The 13,152-nt window shown below is 41.5% G+C and overlaps 1 protein-coding gene across 1 annotated transcript in view; it reads left to right on the top strand.

Annotated features, from left to right (window-relative positions):
* Positions 1 to 13,152, top strand: part of TRIM66 (tripartite motif containing 66) — a 69,083-nt gene that overhangs the window by 25,871 nt on the left and 30,060 nt on the right. The window contains exons 9-10 of the mRNA XM_031941558.1: positions 1,780 to 2,705; positions 8,570 to 8,731. Of these exons, the coding sequence (XP_031797418.1) occupies positions 1,780 to 2,705; positions 8,570 to 8,731 (1,088 nt within the window). The remainder of the gene's footprint in view (positions 1 to 1,779; positions 2,706 to 8,569; positions 8,732 to 13,152) is intronic.

Genomic DNA, 13,152 nt, shown 5'->3' with positions numbered 1-13,152 from the left:
TTGTTTGGCCGATGTTGTTCCTTCTGTGACTCTGTTAGAGAAGTGCCCAAACCTCAGAAAAGTATTATTGGATATGGCTGAATTTTAATACTTAGTTTAATACATCTTTAATATTTTGTGGTTATATTATGGTCTCTCTGGAGAAGGGGTGATTAAAGATCAACACTCCTATATGAGCTTTACAAAACTTTGAACACATATTATTTCATTTGATGTGGAAATTATAATGTCCCTATGATGTAGATAATGTAAGTTGTCATATTCCCATTTTCCAGAAAAGGAATCTGAAGTTCAGAGAAATTTTTAGGTCCTGCTAGACCAAGGCCACACAGCTGGAAGAGCTAGGATGCAAATCCAAGGCTACTTTCCCTGAAAGGCAAAATGCCAAACTTGTATTAAAATTTGAAAAATTTTCTTAAAGATTACGAAAACAAACCAGCAGTTCCACTTTATACTGATGCAGTAACACATTGCCTAGGGAGTCCCCATCAAACAGATCGTAGTTAGGTAAGGCTTTTCTGCCTATTTGCAAATAGATACTTATCTATCTATATGTATAACTCACATAAATAATGTACATATATGTCTATAACACATGTAACTACATATCACATGTACATACAAATACACATATCTTAGTATAAAGATCAATTCCATGGGAAGAATAATAGTGTGTCCTCCATTTGCCCTTCAAATGTTAAACACATTTCATGGACTGAGGGACTTGGAATCAAGACTAACAGCATTTAAATTTTGTCCCTGTTGCATTTTGACTGCTTGACCATGGGCAAGTCTAAGCTTTAGTTTCCTTATCTGTAAAATGACCCATATGAGAATCTAAATGATGGGATGGATAACGAACCAACTTCACAGTCAGACACATGGAATCCGGTCCTGCTTGTGCCGTATCCTAGCTGTGTGGCCCTGCCAAGGCCACTCTTTCTAAAGACTAGAAATTATCAATGAGTTGTCAAACTGTATAAGTCCAATTTCTACTCTTTGTTTTGCTTTTGGGGTTGTTTTTCTAGCCCTTACCTTCTTTCTTTCCCAGGATTCTTTCCAAATGTTATCAAGATAGGCTATTTTTCAATTTAAGCATTGGGCTGCTCTCATTAGAGAAAGGGTGAAAGAGGATAGGGGAAAGGAAGGTATTCTATATAAAGGGATATTGATGAGGTTGATCTGAGTTGACATTGCATAACTTGTAAGAGTATTTCTCTTACAAGTATTTCTCTATATGTCTTATTCTTAATCATTCAGTTGCAAACATTTAAGTATCTGCTGATTGTAGGTATCTAGAAAGGTACAAAGACAAAAAAATCCCCAGGAATTCTTTAGTCTTGTAACAGATAGTTATAATAAAGCATAATTAAACATAATATGTTATAACTTAAGACAAATTTTATCCCATGTCTGGGTTTCTATTTTTCCAAATTTAAAATGATTAGAAAGGACTTCTGCTGTCTGAGGACCCTTCTAGATTTAACATATGTTCTAAGCTCTCCCAGCCTGGGTATTCTGTGTTCTAAAATCTTTTCCCTCTTTGATGCTCTATGTTCTAAGGTCCCTTCTATTTCTGACATTCTGTGAGTCTGTGAGAAGTACAAGCTTGGATGAGGGAAAGATCACTTCTAATTAGGAGCATCTAAAAAGTATTAAGTCACACATTTTTATACAGCTATGATTTTCATGTTTAGGGAAGAGGGCAAGAAAATAATTTTAATGAACTTTTCAAAGTGATTCAAAGTGATTCAAAGGCTAATCACTCTGACCTTACAGGCTGCATAACAACGGAAAGCGGACCACTGCCCCGTCCAGAAGCCCTCAGCTATGGAAATATGCAAGGGTCATCTTTCTATCATAGTCACCTCTCCCCGGTTACCCAGCAGGATCCTCTTGGCAGCCAGCCCCATAAATTCCAAACTTCAGGCCCGTGTTCCACACCAGTCTGCTGTTCCCACTGTCCCCCTGCCCTCCATGTGCACAAAAGCCAGGCCCTGCACCCGAGCGCACACCATCCCCAGAGCTTTAGACAACCCTCGGAGATGCAGCCTCCAGCACACACGTCTGCCCAGTATACGCCGGCAGCACCACCCAGTGAGAAAGAGCAGACCTGCAGTCCCCCTCCTGTGAAGCTGATGCAGCCCTGGCTGGACCCTCAGCTGCACACCGAGCCAGAGAGCACGCCCCAGGGATTGGGCAAGCTCTCTCATGCACAACCCCTGCAGCAAGGCCCACATCCGGCCTGTGCAGGGGCACCACCAGCACACACCCAGCACACTCAGTGTCCCCTACAGGCCCCCTCCGTCCAGGTCCAATTTGGTCACCATCAGAAACTAAAGTTCAGCCATTTTCAGCAGCACCAGCAGCTGCCCCCGCCTCAGCCACCACAGCCACTGCCCCCACAACAACAGCAGCAGCAGCAGCAGCAGCCGCCACCACTGCCACCGCCTCCACTGCCTGCGGGTCAGCATGAGAGTGCCCATGAACCTGTTCTGCATCCCAGTCTGGACATCATGCACCATAAGTTTGAGCTGGAGGAAATGCAAAAGGACCTGGAGCTTCTTCTTCAGGCTCAACAACCCAGTTTACAGCTCAATCAGACCAAGTCACCTCAGCATGTACAGCAAACCATTGTGGGCCAGATAAACTACATAGTGAGGCAGCCAGCCCCACTTCAGCCAGTCCAAGAGGAAGTCTCTCAGGTGAGTGATCAGATCACTGGCCAGGCCAAGCGAGTGCCAGGTGTGGATTTGAGCTGCACTTAGTCTATATAGCTTACTATGTGGTCAGGGCCAGATAACTTGGCTCTTCCATGAGCCTCACTTTCCTACTCTACTACACGGGGATAAATCCTGCTCTATTTCCTTCTGGAGGATGTTGTGAGGTTCAAAGGAGATGATGGGTGGGAGAATACCGTGGTAAAACTATAAAGTAAGAATTATGTAGAGCATTTCCAAGCACCCTAGGCTGCTCTCTTGGGAAAGATTACAGGGTCTTGACTCTAGAGCTCTGAAGGACCTTTCTCTGAGGGTTAAGGAGCTTTTGGATTAGGCTCAAGGTGACTGAGACAAGCTTTAGAGCCAGAAAACCTGTGTAATAAGAGAGTTGCTTTAGAAGAGCAAAGACATATTTTTCAAATTTCTCTCCTACTCTACACTCACTGCTTTTCTGCTCACAGTATCAGTTCTGTGGTTCTATAGTTCTGTGATCTTTGTCCTAAGTAACATGGAGTTATGAATAATACATATTTTTTCTTAACCTGTTATTTATTTATTAAATCTTTAAAGTTTCTCTGAGACTCCCTAATAAAACAAGTATAACTGGCTACTTTGGAATGGGAAGAATTATTTTAGATCTTATTTCATCAGAGAAAATTCTCTGTAAGAGGATATCTTGTAGGGAAAATTTGAATAAGGGGAGGAATTTGATTTGGGGAATTGGAGCCAATTTCAGAAAAGAGGGAATAGAGGACATGCCCGTTTGAGAAACGGGAAATGAGACAATGGGGTTAGGTCATCTTTAGACTCCCTTCTTGCTCTAATCTGTGGTCAGGACTCAACTTTCTCTCTTTTAGGGAAGATAGTTTTCCTACTACTGCTAAAAAAAACTTGTCCAATTCTTCAGCTACCAGGATTAGTTTCTCTCATTCATAAGGAGATTTCAGAATTTGGCTGGTCTTCATGTTAACACTTCTCAGTGTGGGTGATGAGGCAGCTATTAGGAATTTGAGTTTTTCCTTGTCTAAGGTACTTGGGAAAATTTACACTCCAGATAAGGTTTATCAGGAACATAGTGGGTTCTGTTTTATATTGTGCAAGCTTTTCCCAGGAAGCAGTGCAATCTTCAGTAAACAACTCAGATTTCAGAGAATTTCACACACCACATTGCCTGAGCAAGGCTGGCCTGATAAAAACCTGAGAAGTGGATTAAGCTTTGAGAGGCAAAAAAAAAAAAAAAAAATGGCAGAGTAGAAAGGAGAAATTAATTTTCAAAGTTTAGCTCCTTATTACTTATAAGATCACAAGCAAGTCACTTTTACTTTATCAGCTTTCAATTTGTTTTGTATAGAAAGAGAAACTAGATGAACTCTCAAGTCCCATGGCCCTGTGATCCCAGAAGTGTATGGAATGGAATGGAACCTGGGCTGGTTGTCCCAAGGTCTGGCTCCCAATGCTGGCTTTACTACTCATCCATTGTGTGACCCAGGCTTCAGGTTCATTATCTGTATAAATAAGGGGATTAGACTCTAGGAACTCAAATGTCCTTTCCCTATTATGTGATTATATGTTTCTTGGTTCCTATCCCAAATGACTCATCCTCTCTAGTCAGTACTTTCTAGGTTCTCATTTACTATTTCCCCCTTCCATCCATATGAAAATATGCCTCTCATATTTGAGCTTCTCAGAGCCAAAAGAGCCCACTAAGTTGCCCAAATAGATTAATCTATAGTATCAGGAGACCATAATTCCCAAGAAGCTTAAGACCCTTTATTTCAATTTAATAAACATTTATTAAACAGCTCTTACTGGCAAAGGTCTAAGCTCAATGTTCAAATTCGAATTCCAGCTCAGTTTCATATTAGTTGAATGACCTTGGGCAGCTACCTATGTTGAAACTCAGTTTCCCAACTGGTATAAGGTTTGATGAGGATGCCCAGATCTTCTTCAGTTCATCTGAATATCTTTTGAGAAGGGTTTTGGTACAGCCTCAAATGAAAAAAGTGAGTTTCTTCACTAAAAACAACTTTCCAAGCTTTAGTGCTATCATCTTTGTGCTGGCTTGCTCATGGCAAGTGTTTTTGCTTCATAGCGATGGTAGCAGCTGGTTTTTTTTTACTTCAGAAAGCCTTACGCCATATTGTAGAGAAATCAATAACAATCCCTTTAATTACCAGATCTCTCTGAAGGTCTTTGCTCATTTTCTGAGAAGTATAATATCAGATTGTTTTGGAGCAATAGTTTCTGTTCCTGATGTTAATTTTTTCTTTCTTTCTTTTCTTTCTTTCTTTCTTTCTTTCTTTCTTTCTTTCTTTCTTTCTTTCTTTCTTTCTTTCTTTCTTTCTTATCAGCTTTTACAAAGAGATGTTTTGAACAAAAATTTTTAAATCTCCCTCCCCCAACATCTTTAGGGAAATTATACACTTTTCCCATACAACCTGGGGACAGGATGGGGAAGAGGTGAGGGGAATAGACTTAAAATTTAGTTCCATTCCTACATGGTTCTGGTCCTACCAGTTTTAATCTCCAGATGCTGCACAACTGCCAGATAATTCCTTGTGTCTCCTTCTGTGAGCCCAGAAGGTCACTCTCAAAAGCCACTCCTTGCTCCACAGAACATCATACTGCTCTAGTTCCAATATTTTAGTTTCCCATTCCAATTCCTATGATTCCTATGGTTTATTCTTCCAACCTTTTGAAACTCTCAGAGCTGTAGACTTCATTCCTTTCACCTACAATGGAAAAGGACAAAGGAAAAATTGAGGCCATATAGACAGATACAGACAAAATCCTAAGTGCTCTTATAACTTGGTCTTTCCCTGGATACTGTGAGGGAAGGAGTTACTAAATGAAGACAATGGAGATAATCAAAGTTGACTCCAGTCTTTTTGGAGATGCTGCCAATTTTAACTGTGTAGCCAGTTGAAAAAGATTCCACCCAATCATGTTATAAGTTAATCAGAACCAATTGCCAAATGTCTATGTGTGGTCCAGTCTATCTCCTCATCTGTCACTTCTTGTGAGCATTTACCCTATCCTTTCCATAGAGTGAAACATTTCAGGTGTGTCATGTAAGTGCCCATCTCCAATTACATTTTCAACTCTACCTTTCTTGGTGCTTCTGTGTAAAAGATGTTATTTTATTGTGGACTTGAATAAATGTTAAAACACTTAAGTTCCACATACCAGTAGCCTCTGAAATGTAGTAATAGTCATTGAAGTAGGTTCTTGAAGAGCTACAACTTTTGCATATTTCCTTGGGATAATATCCAGTTTTCCACTGAGTGGAAAAGCACAAAATAGAGCAATAACAGTCTGTGTGGTATGAAACTCAGTACTCAAGTGACAGAGAATTAACTAAAGTTGGAGAAACTAAATCAATCTGGTTTTATCCGGTCCAAGTCAGAGGGTCCACATAAATCCAGTGTTAGTAGGAACAAATGTAAATAACCTTTACTATTACTATTTGAAACCACATCAAAATTACTGCTTCTTTCCAGTAATTTGTACAACACTATCACCCAAACCAAGTCATTCCTCACCTCTCCTACAGCATTTCAATAAATGTTCATATAGGTTTTGATGAAAGACCACCATTATCAGGGAAGCTCACTTTCTCTGGAAACTACCCATTTCATTTTTAGACTGCACCTTTTAAGATATAGGTCAGGAATGAGATTATTTGTTCCCACTTTGTTGGGCAAGAACAAACCTGCCATCTCTAATTCCAAAGATAACTTCTTGACTAGTAATGAATTTTGTCAATAAATCTAGGCCTGGTTTGCACTTAGCTCACTTGAGACATTCTTAAAACTAAGTCAGACCCCATCATCATGGAGAATACTTCGGCTCTGATCTCAGTACTTCCTCAGTACCCTCATTTGTCTCTCCTATCTGTTTGCAAAGCAAAAAACTCTTCCCCAAATGTTTCTTTATAGAGATCTTGGAATTTTCCAGACACTTCTTCATTTCCCACCAGCTGCTATGCTTGGATTCAACTCCATAAGAATTTAATCTTCTCTGGCAGCTCCCACCTCTTTTCTTTCTCAGCTTCCTTTTGTGTATTTCTTTCTCAATTTGATTGAAAGTTCTTTGAGGTGTCTTCTTATTTGTATCCCTTGTATGTATTTAGCATAGTGCCTGGTACTGGTAGGTGCTTATTAAATGTTTATTGATTGAATTCTATAGATCCCCACAGCCCCACCCCTTCAGGCCAGACCTGCCATATTGAACCTTTCCTACCATTTTCAATGTATCCTACCATGTTTTACTCTCTTTTCAGGGAATGGAATAATTTTGTTTACCATTTTTCACTAGTTCCCTTGTTCCTATACTACCTTTATTTGATTGCAATCACATCATCATACTCCCTTACAGTATCACCTTCAGGGCTATATAGTTTTCATCTGTATTTTCTATCCAAGTCCTATAGGTATATATTCCATCTTAAAGAAAACACTTAGGACCTTACATCGATGTTTTAACAGATAAAATGAACTGTTTGATCCAAATTTATAACCATTTTGAGAGGAGAAAGAGCTTTCTTCCCCAGTGGCAGGAAGGGAGCATAGTGAACTATAAGCTGAAGACCAGTCAACACTGAGTCTGCTGTTATGGCCAAGAAGACAAATATCACATGCTCCTTTGAAGGTTTCCCTCTAAATAGTTTCTACCCCAGGAGGCCATAAACTATAGGGGCAAGAGCACGAATTTATGGCATACAAGCCTTGTTTAGAATATTGAGCAAGCCCTTTGGCCTCTTTAGGTCTCAGTTTTCTTATCTGTAAAAAGAAGAAATTGGACGAAGTGATCTCTAATATCTCTTCTAACTCTAAATATAGGATCATATGATTTACGCTTTATAATGACAAAAAGGATAGTTCCTTAGCTCTCCTCTAGGACCTATGTTTTAGAAGAACTTGTCCAAAGTGCTTTACTCAATCAATCACTCCCAAACATTTGTTAAGTACTTTCTATGGACCAGGCACTACCTTAAGCAATGAAATAAAGAAGTCAAACCACAAAAATGACCCCTGACCCTCTGTTCCAAGGGGGAAGGGGAAGCAACATGTAAGTAAAAAGGTGTGTGTGTGTGTGTAATGTATATAATATATATGCCTAGGGAGGAAGGCTGAGCGAGGCTTCATCTTTTGCAGAGGGGCCATGAAAACTGCATCTTGAAGAAAGCCATAATGCTAAGAGGCAAGTGAGAGGAGAAAACATTTTAGGTCTGGAGGATAGAGAGCATGGAGACATGGGCAGAGGTGGGCCCATTAGTGGGTCTTTGAGTGTGTGGAAGAAAATAAAATGTGAGAAGAATGGAAAAATAGCAAGGGGTCTGGTGGTTTAGAGTCTTTTAAGTACCCAGTACAGGATTTTATATTTGATTTGATGGTAACAAGGACCTGCAGGGTGATGTCATCATCATATCTGTGCTTTAGGAGAATCACAGACCTCTGGGTAAAGATGGATTGGAGGAAGAGACTTGAGTCAAGGAAACTAATTGGAAGGCCATTCAAATTCTCTGCTACGGGGCAACTAGGTTTTGCAGTGAATAGAGCACCAGCCCTGAAGTCAGGAGGACCTGAGTTTGAATTTGACCTTGGCCATTTAACACTTCCTGGCTGTGTGACCCTGGGCAAGTCACTGAACCCCATTGTCTCAGCAAAAAAAAAATCAAATTCTCTGTCACAAATGATGAGGGTCTGAGCTGGCGTGGTGGCTGCATGAGGAAGGAGAAGGGACCTAAGAGAGAAAGGCAGCAGAGTATCTGGGGACGGTGGGGAGAGTGAGGAGGTGCAGTGGGGCTTGCTCTGAGGGAAGTTTGAAACCTGTCTTTTCCCTTTTAGGCTTGCGATGAGCCCAGTGTGCCTGAAGGCCCAAAGCCAGTCCCACCTCTCGACAGAACTGTCATCCCTCCCCTGTCCCAGGCCATGGCAGAAGATGCCCCTATCAGCGTGCACCCTCTGGACAGCACCATGCAGCCCTCTTCTCCCAACCCAGTGAGAAAGGTACTGATGAAGTCAGCTTCCCTGGAGCCAAATGACCCACAGTCTGGCTCTGGTGGTGTAGCAAAAGAGTCAAGCATTTTGTGGGGTCATCAGGGTTGGACTACAGTAGAGGGCAAGCAGGACCTGCCCCAGTGGCCAGCAGCTTCTGCAAAAATGGATGACGGGGTTTAGTGCTAGTTTAGGGATTGTTTTTGTCAGCATTTATGGACTGCTTTTCTAAAGTGTGAGGAGTGTCCTGTATCTGGCCTGCTTCTGATTAGAGAGAGGAGGAATCAGAACTGGAAGGAAGTGGCTTCTTGGTTCCTTTGGAGTAGATTACTGTCTGTAAAGTAGTTGCAGGAAACATAAATTTGTCAGTGTAGACACTTTCTGCCAAGGCAGATATTAACACTGCATGACTTCAACTTGGTGAAAAGTTACTAGCTGTGTGGTCTTGGGCAAATTCTTTCACTTCTCTGAGCCTTGGGGATCTGTCAGCAAAATTAAGGGATTAAACTCAGAGTTCTGAGGGTTCTCAGGGCTCCACAAATCTAGGACTTCTGATGAGATCAGAGATTAGTGTTTTTCTCTCCCTCCCCCAAATTCTTCTTCTTCTTTTTTTTTTTTAGCTTAGTTCTGCCCTCTTTCTCCCATCTCCATCATTTGTCCACCGTTTTGAGGGCAGCTGTGATGTTGTGGACAAGGCCCTCCCTTGGGGGTCAGGAATTCAATGATCTAAAGTTCTGTGTTGTTACTTAACTTGCTGCATGATTTTAGGAAGGGTCTTCTCTGGGCTTCTGGGTTTCACAGGCTATAGAATAAGGGAGACAGTGATTTCTGAGAGCTCTTCCAGTCCTCAGATTTTGAGTCAATCTTAAATTCTATCTTGTCTGATTTTAGGTTAGAATCAAAATTTCTAGTGGAGGCACCAGTTTAGTGAGTAGAAGTAACAGAGCATTCCTGTGCCTTCACTCCAAATTCATATTAAAAAAGCTCCATTTTGATGGTCTCAAAGGCCAACACCATTTTGGTCTGATGCTTTTGTCTTCCTTTGTCCCATCTCTTCCCATTTATCTACTTTAGCTCTTTGCCCACCTTACCCCAATTTTTATCAACTAATTGACAGTCTGGGAGGTATCTGTGATAAGAGTAGAAAGAGTGCTACCTTGGGAGTTAAAAGGGCATCTTACACAGGCTGGCACTATCCTTAGAAACCATGTGAACCCTGAGAAGTATTATTCAGCAATCTGATAATAGTGGGAATTGGCTTGTTCTGCAGCTCAGATATGGTTCAACCCTAGCAGTTGTCCAGAGTTTTGCACCTTTATGGCATCTCAGGGACCTTTCACCCCCTCCTAAGTTTTCCTGAGTATTGTACCCCATCTCCTTTTCCTCTCCCCTTTGCTACTCTTCCACTCTGCCTCAGCATGGCTTGTCAGGCAGGGTTATGATGCAGGGATCTGGCTTGCTGAGGATGCTGGAGGCGGAAAACGAAGGAGGTAAAAAATAGAACTTTAACTAGAGAGATTAAGGAAGAATTATGTGTGTACTCTGCAAATTGAAAATAATTTTAATGCATATTCACTTGTGTCTGTACCATGTTATGCATCTCAAGGAGCCAAAAAAAGAGTTTCTGATCCCAGGAGCTCTAGACATCAATATTCTTCCTGTGAGGAGTCCAGCTTCTACACTGAACCTTCATGCTGGGCTGGGGTGTGGCTGATATCCCTTTGCTTCTTTGTACCCTATGACCAGAAGTTTAGCGATAGATTCTCATCTCATCTGGGCCACCAATGAGTAATCTTGGCAAGTCATCAGCTCTCGGTCCCTCACTGGAGCTTCATTCTCCTTCTGTATGAAATGAAGGGATTGAAGTAGGTGAGAGGAACCTGGGGTTGTAGTGAGAAAACCAAGGCTTGAATTTGTAGCTGTTTGTTTTTATGTTTTTGTGATGTAGGAAACTCGCTTTGCCTCTTCAGACCTAGAATTCTGCAAATAGAGCAGAACAGGCAGATGATCCCTAAGGCCCTCATAGCAGGGAAAGGCTTGGTTCTGGGCTTTTTAAAGCCCTTTCTAGCTCCAATGTCCTATGGCACTGTGTCCACGTTTCCATCTTAGACCATCAGCCTCAAGATGTCTCCATCCAGCCTTGGATGAATTTTGGCTCCTAAGCGGGGAGCTCACAGTGAGCAGGTCCTTGATGCCAGTGATGGCCATGGAGCCTTTTCTACATAGACTCTGGAGTCAGCAAAATCATGATGGTCTAATGCAGTGGTTCTCAAAGTGTGGTGCAGTGAATCCTGGAGGGTCTCTGAAATCCTTTCAGAGGGTCTACAAATTCAAAATTAGTTTTTTTTCTATTTATGATATATATCTATATGTAAACCATATAAACAAAAATCCTATGGACATATTCTCAATAGTTAATACCATAAAGATACTGAGAAAAAGAGTTTGAGAACCACTAGCCTAGTGGATACCATGAGTTGTATGCTTGTAGGCAAGTCACTTTAACTTTAAGCAACTTCAATTTCCTCATCTTTAAAATAAGAACAATAATACCCAGGACACTTGCCTAAGGCTTGGAGTGAGATTCCAGTGAATCACATATAGAACATTTAGTGCAAACCACTAAAGTGTGGTGCAAATGCCAGTTATAGGTGGTGAAAATGATGATTGCTGCATAAGCTCCATTTGGGTGCCCCTGCTTGCCATGACCTACCAGCTACTGCATCTCGATACAGGGAGGATGGGGCTGGCATCTCCACGAGCATGAAGATCATGAGCTGGCGTGAATTTTGTCCCTGACTGACAGCCTGATGTCCTTGAAGCTCAGCGTGGCTGGGAGTTAGGGAACCTGGCTCTGAGTCTTGACTCTTATTCTTGTTAGTTGTTTAACACTGGGCAAATCATTTCATCTCCCTATTGTTCATTTTCCCTACCCATGAAGTATAGATAGAGATACATCTCCTACCTATCTTGCTGGATTATTGTGAGGGTCAGATGAGTTAATATTTTCCATAGAAAGAATGGGAGCCATTTTTGAGAACTTCCTTTCTTATCTCATATCACTCAGATGTCTTCTATCATTATCCCCTTCTTTATCTCTGTCTCACATAAAGAGGTGTCCCTTTTCCTTGCCAAGGCAAACCCCTCTACATGTACAAGTGATTCTGTCCCTTCCCTCCATCATCTCCATTCTTCTTTATATTCAGTGTTCCTCTCTCTACTAACAGTTACCCTATTGCCCACAAATTTGTCCATGTCTCTCCCATTCTCAAAAAAAATCTCACTTGATGCATCTATCCATATTAGTTCCCCTAACTTATCTCCTTTTTGTGGCTAATCTCTTTGAAAAGACCACCTATAATCAATGCCTCCACTTCCTATTCTCTCACTCTTTTAATCTCTACAGTCTGGCTTCTGACCTCACCATTCAACCGAAGCTGCTGTCTCCAAAGTTACCAGTGATCTCTTAGTTGCCAAATCTATGGGTTTTTTTTCCCAATCTTCATCCTTCTTGACCTCTCTGTAGCCTTTGACATTGCTGATCACTTCTTTTCTCTCTAGGTTTTGGTAACACTACTCCATCCTGTTTCTCTTCCTCCTCCTCTCCTTTGCTGGATTTTTACCCAGGTTATCCCCTCTGAAGATGGGTCTCCCTAAGGGCTCTGCTCTGGACCCTTTTGTCTTCTCTTTTCTCTCTACAGTAATTCACTTGATGATCCCATCACCTCCTATGGTTTAGGATCCATTATCATTTCTGTGTTGGTTATCCTGAAATCTAACTCTTACTCCTGATCTCCACTCTTGCATTTTCAACTGCCTGTTAGACATCTCAGATTGGATGTCCTGTAAATATCTTATAACTCACCCTGTCCCAAATTGAACTTATTATCTTTTCCCCAAACTATTCCTGCTTCTGCGTTTCCCTATTATTGTCAACGGTGCCACCATGGGGCAGCTAGGTGGCACACTGGATAGAGCACCAGCCCTGAAGTCAGGAGGACCTGAGTTCAAATCTGGTCTCAGACACTTAGCACTTCCTAGTTGTGTGACCCTGGGAAAGTCACTGAACCCCAATTGCCTCAGAAAAAAAATGACAAAAGATGTCACCATTCTCCTAGTTGATTAGGTCTGCAACCTACTTTACATTCTCTACTCACTCTCTTTACTCCCATATTTGTTGTCAAGTCTTGTCAATTTTACCTTTGTAACATCTCTCACTTGTACATCCCCTTAAGTCCTCATTACTGCATGCTTAGACTATTACAGCAGCTTTTTGCTAGAGTTCCCTGCCTGATCCCTCCCCAAAGTCCAGACCATCTTCCATTCAGCTGTCAAGTCAACTTAATCTTCCTAAAGCTAATTAATATCTGATCATGTCAATCCCACATTCAGTAAGCTCTAGTGGCTCCCTATCACCCCCAGGATCCAATAAA

The sequence above is a fragment of the Sarcophilus harrisii genome, chromosome 6 (genome assembly GCF_902635505.1).
Source record: "Sarcophilus harrisii chromosome 6, mSarHar1.11, whole genome shotgun sequence".
Classification (NCBI taxonomy): domain Eukaryota; kingdom Metazoa; phylum Chordata; class Mammalia; order Dasyuromorphia; family Dasyuridae; genus Sarcophilus; species Sarcophilus harrisii.
Note: the sequence above shows the minus strand (reverse complement) of the source record. Positions and strands in the feature narration are given on the sequence as shown.